This window comes from Papaver somniferum, unplaced genomic scaffold (assembly GCF_003573695.1).
Source record: "Papaver somniferum cultivar HN1 unplaced genomic scaffold, ASM357369v1 unplaced-scaffold_117, whole genome shotgun sequence".
In the NCBI taxonomy this organism is placed as follows: domain Eukaryota; kingdom Viridiplantae; phylum Streptophyta; class Magnoliopsida; order Ranunculales; family Papaveraceae; genus Papaver; species Papaver somniferum.
In genome coordinates, this window is record NW_020620714.1 from 8,386,349 (window position 1) to 8,390,433 (window position 4,085).

Consider the following 4,085-nt stretch of genomic DNA (forward strand, 5'->3'; position numbering starts at 1 on the left):
TGTCAGCAAATTTTTGTTCTTCAAGTAACAAATTTGACAGAATCCACGGTGTCGCTTCTCTAGTGCTCACATTGTATAAATAGACAGCATAGTGATGTTTGTACTGGTCGACGAAACATATCAAATAAATGATCTTGTAAGGTGTAGACCAATAAAATGTGGATCTTCTTCGATCAACACCTTCCAAGTCTTACATACACATTTGAACCTCATAAGTGACTTAACCGATAGCCAACTTAATATCTCACACAATACTGAATTTGAAACAGCATCACCACCAGCGTCCTTTCTCCTTCCCCAATTTCTAGTACTTTTATGAAGATTTTCTTGATGCAGAAAAGAGAAGAAAAGAAAACCAAACGAGGAGTAGCAATATCTCCCCTAAATAAAATAGCGCGTGTGAATATTTATAGAGGTTAGGGGCAAGTTTTAGGAGTTCCTCAAAATAGCAACCGAAAGTAACAGAAGTTCAATTTTTAGAAAGTGCTGTGTCTCTGCCGTTACCAGAGTATATATCCCAATAAAACAAACACCATGAGTAAACAAAATACATGGTGTGTACCTAATTCTGTACCCACTGCAACTTATTTCCTAATTAGAACGCTAAAAAGTCAGATAAAGCAAGGGTTTAAAGCCTCGTAAAAGCAGTTACTGAACTAATTACGATGATCAACCTTCATATGACAACCGTGACTCCGACCATATTATCGATCCACCTTCTACATAACCTTCCAAAGTATAGTGACCATCGCCTTGGGGAGGGTCTGGTACAGAGGCTGTAGGATCTTTGACAACTTCAATGCATACTTTTCTCTCACCTGGATAGACTTTTCTACCATGACACACTTCACCTTCCTTGCCATTCACTATATACCCTGTAGCGACTATGTTTCTTTCTCTGTCTAATAGATTCACTTTTCTTTGTGACAACCGCGACTCCGCCCATACTACCCATCCACCTTCAACATAACCTGCCAAAGTATAGTGACCCTCGCCTTGAGGAGGGTCTGGTACAGCAGCTGTAGGATTTTTGACAACTTCAATACGTACTTTCTTCTCGCCTGGGTAGACTTTTCTACCATGACACACTTCGCCTTCCTTGCCATTCACTATATACCCTGTAGCGACTATGTTTCTTTCTCTGTCTAGTAAATTTACACTTTCTTTTGAAGAGTCCATGTTTTCATCACCAGAAGTACTTGAAGTTAACCCAAAATTGGAGCTTGGATGATTAATTGGGATATGAGCACTTGATGAGATTGGAGCTTGGGTTGATTGATGACTACCCATGTTTTTCAACATAATCTGCAACAATGAAGACAACAAGCTCAATGCAATTTCGAATGATAAGATACAAATGTGTAATAGAACTTACAATTGCAAGCTTACCTCCGCAAGATTTTCTACTCGAGTTGTTAGATCGTAGACAGTGGCTAGAATTGGGTCATTACTGTCGCAACTTCCGTCTACTTTTGCAGCACTGACGCAGGACGCTAGATTTGCTTGCATGACACGCTTTCTTGAGATATGGGAGGAAAAGCCAAGAACACCACCTTTACCTTTGTCTTTCCCAAAGACATCAGTAAGTGCATCATTATCAAAGTCAAGTTGCGAGCTGGGGCCGTCTTCCCCCATCCTTTTTCTTTTCTCGTGAGCAGCCTTCACTTCTTCCTGTATTATAAAAAAGTAAAAAGCTTGTCCTCAGTATTAGCTTCACAAATTAACGTTTACATTTTTTAAACACTTCATCCTAGTATACTCACATATTTTTTGATTGCCGAAGGATGTACAACCCCATCTTTTCTTTCATGTCCCTTCATCCATAGTTCAGGACGCCCATCAAGAACTATCCCCTGTTCTTTTTCCTAGACATACAGTTTTCTTGGTTATACATATCCAATTAATTATAGCATATTAAGAAAACAATGTGATAGAAGTACATACAAGATTGTAACATTTGTTCGCGTACGAACACCGCCCAAGAGTATGTGGAATTGGGTTTCTTTTAGCAACTTCCGCATACTTAGCATTTTTCTCCTTAACCCCTTCTTTGAATTCGTTCTCAACAAAACCTTTCCAATTATCAGGACTACAATCAGCTGGGCGTGCCTCTAATGCAGCTTCTTTGGTAGCTTTGTTTTTAAGAATCTCACTTCTTAATTTGTATTTAAATGTTCTCAACTTTTGTGGGAAGTTTGCTTCCAGGCATGGGCGGACTAAATGTGATGGAACATTGAACTCAAATTCCGACTAAACATGACGATGTTTTGTTGTCAGGAAACATATATGTACATGGAAAAGAAAAATTGTCATTACCAAGGAAGAAGATATGTACCATTATTGAATTCCAGACATCATCCTTGCAATTCTGAGGAACAATCCTCCAATCTGTGTATTTTATTGGGCAATGAAGTCGTACAAAATCCCCTGTGCGAGAAGCAAGTCTATCTGAATTTGGTCCATAGGGTCTACCAGCTTCATCGATTGTGACCAGAAGTTTTGCCGTTCTCTCAACAGGTGCATTACTTGGTAATGATAGAGAGGCAGAAACATTGGGAGAACCCGAGCTAGTTTCTCCTGTGTCCATCTATAAAATACAGTAAATATTATCAATACACATGGAACATCAGAACAGCATTATAAGCATCACCTCAATTCACTTGCCAGAACCGTTAACATAGTCAGGAAACAGGTTCAGCAACACAATCAAAGCATATGTTGTTATATCAATCATCGTCAGTTAAAAGGGGTTGCTCCAACAAATGTAACTAAATTAGATGCTTCTAAACAAAATGTTCTTGATATCCTCTGGGTTTGGTTTTGCAACATCATCCATTTTTCTCACCAAACGTTCTGGTGAATGGATAAACGATTCATGGAACAGGTTATTTCAAATCTCTTGAATTAAAACCTCATACGAAGCCTTGTTCATATACCCCAGGACCTTGTCAGACAAATGTTTTTCACTACCTTATTTCGACATTAGCAAATGGAGAGGGACATGTTTTAGGATAACCATTTGTGGTTGCATGCTAAAATTGCACATTTACATATACTACTTTACTAAAATCTATCAGATTCATGATTCTAATCTTTATTAACCAGTATCGACAATCCAACTTGGAAAAAGAAAAAAGAAAAAAAAAACATCTAAGTAAACATAAATCCTAGTACATCTCTTAGAAGTCTGAAGCCAGTGATGGAGATCCCTGTAATTTATAGTTTGAAGCTGAAATCGAGATTCCTCACACAATTTAGGGCAACAATTCCTGAAATTAGGTTTCTTAGTTCATTGTTAGGGTTCTAATCAACTTATCAATTCACTGTTAAGCATAGATTTCTCAGTCTATTTTGGGGAAAAGTATCAATTGAAATTGAAGGAAGCAGTAATAATGTTAAAATCAACGAAAAATTAATAAATCATACCTGTGAGGATGATACGAGCCTCAGACAGAACAACAACAGGGACGAATTCTTTCGGCGGGGAACTGAAAATAGTAGGCGGGAATTTCACTTGCGATTTTGTAGATCGGAGTCTGACAGATATAATCGTAGTTGTCGAAGATTGTAACGATTAGAACTAAGCTGCCCCTTATTCACAGTTTTTATAAGTGTGATTGGATTACTTTTCGGCATCCCATTCCTAATCTACGTCGTGCGAAGTGGGAAGAAAATGGAACCGTTTCTGCGACTGTGGTTCCAAAAGTGTGGGATACGGAAAAGGAGATATCTAACGTAGCATTTTTAGGGGCGAGCACGAAAGAATTATGGGAGACTTTTTTATTCCCAACCAAAAATTGGTGTTATGAGATGTCCTAGTGGTTCGGAAAGTATTTAAAAACTCTTTCACAATCGGTAGTTAAATACGGTTTTTAGCTACCGATTATTACTTACTAAAACAATCGGTAGATAATAGACATCCCAAAACTACCGCTTGTAAAATTAGAGAAACTCGTAGTTTTATTTGTTTTTCAAATTCGAATTTTGGGCATCTATCACAATCAGAAGAAAATTAACATTATTATACTATCGATTGTGAAAGTTCAGAAATTTGAAATTTTATTAGTTTTGAAGAAATTGAATTG

At 37.6% G+C, this 4,085-nt stretch overlaps 1 protein-coding gene across 1 annotated transcript; it reads right to left on the reverse strand.

Annotated features, from left to right (window-relative positions):
• Positions 1-416: 416 nt before the first annotated feature.
• LOC113329431 lies at positions 417-3,582 on the reverse strand. Its single transcript, XM_026576303.1, has 6 exons — positions 3,427-3,582; positions 2,336-2,587; positions 1,945-2,250; positions 1,764-1,865; positions 1,390-1,671; positions 417-1,305 (listed from the first exon to the last, which is right to left on the reverse strand). The coding sequence occupies exons 2-6, from the start codon at positions 2,585-2,587 to the stop codon at positions 670-672; spliced, it is 1,578 nt and encodes a 525-aa protein (XP_026432088.1). The 5' UTR covers positions 3,427-3,582; the 3' UTR covers positions 417-669.
• Positions 3,583-4,085: the final 503 nt, after the last annotated feature.

Coding starts and splice junctions, on each gene's coding strand:
- LOC113329431 (XM_026576303.1), bottom strand. CDS start 2,587: ATGGACACAGGAGAAACTAGCTCGGGTTCTCCCAATGTTTCTGCCTCT. Junction 1,866..1,944: donor CGAACAAATGTTACAATCTT/GTATGTACTTCT, acceptor CTGTATGTCTAG/GAAAAAGAACAGGGGATAGT. Junction 1,306..1,389: donor GAGTAGAAAATCTTGCGGAG/GTAAGCTTGCAA, acceptor TCATTGTTGCAG/ATTATGTTGAAAAACATGGG.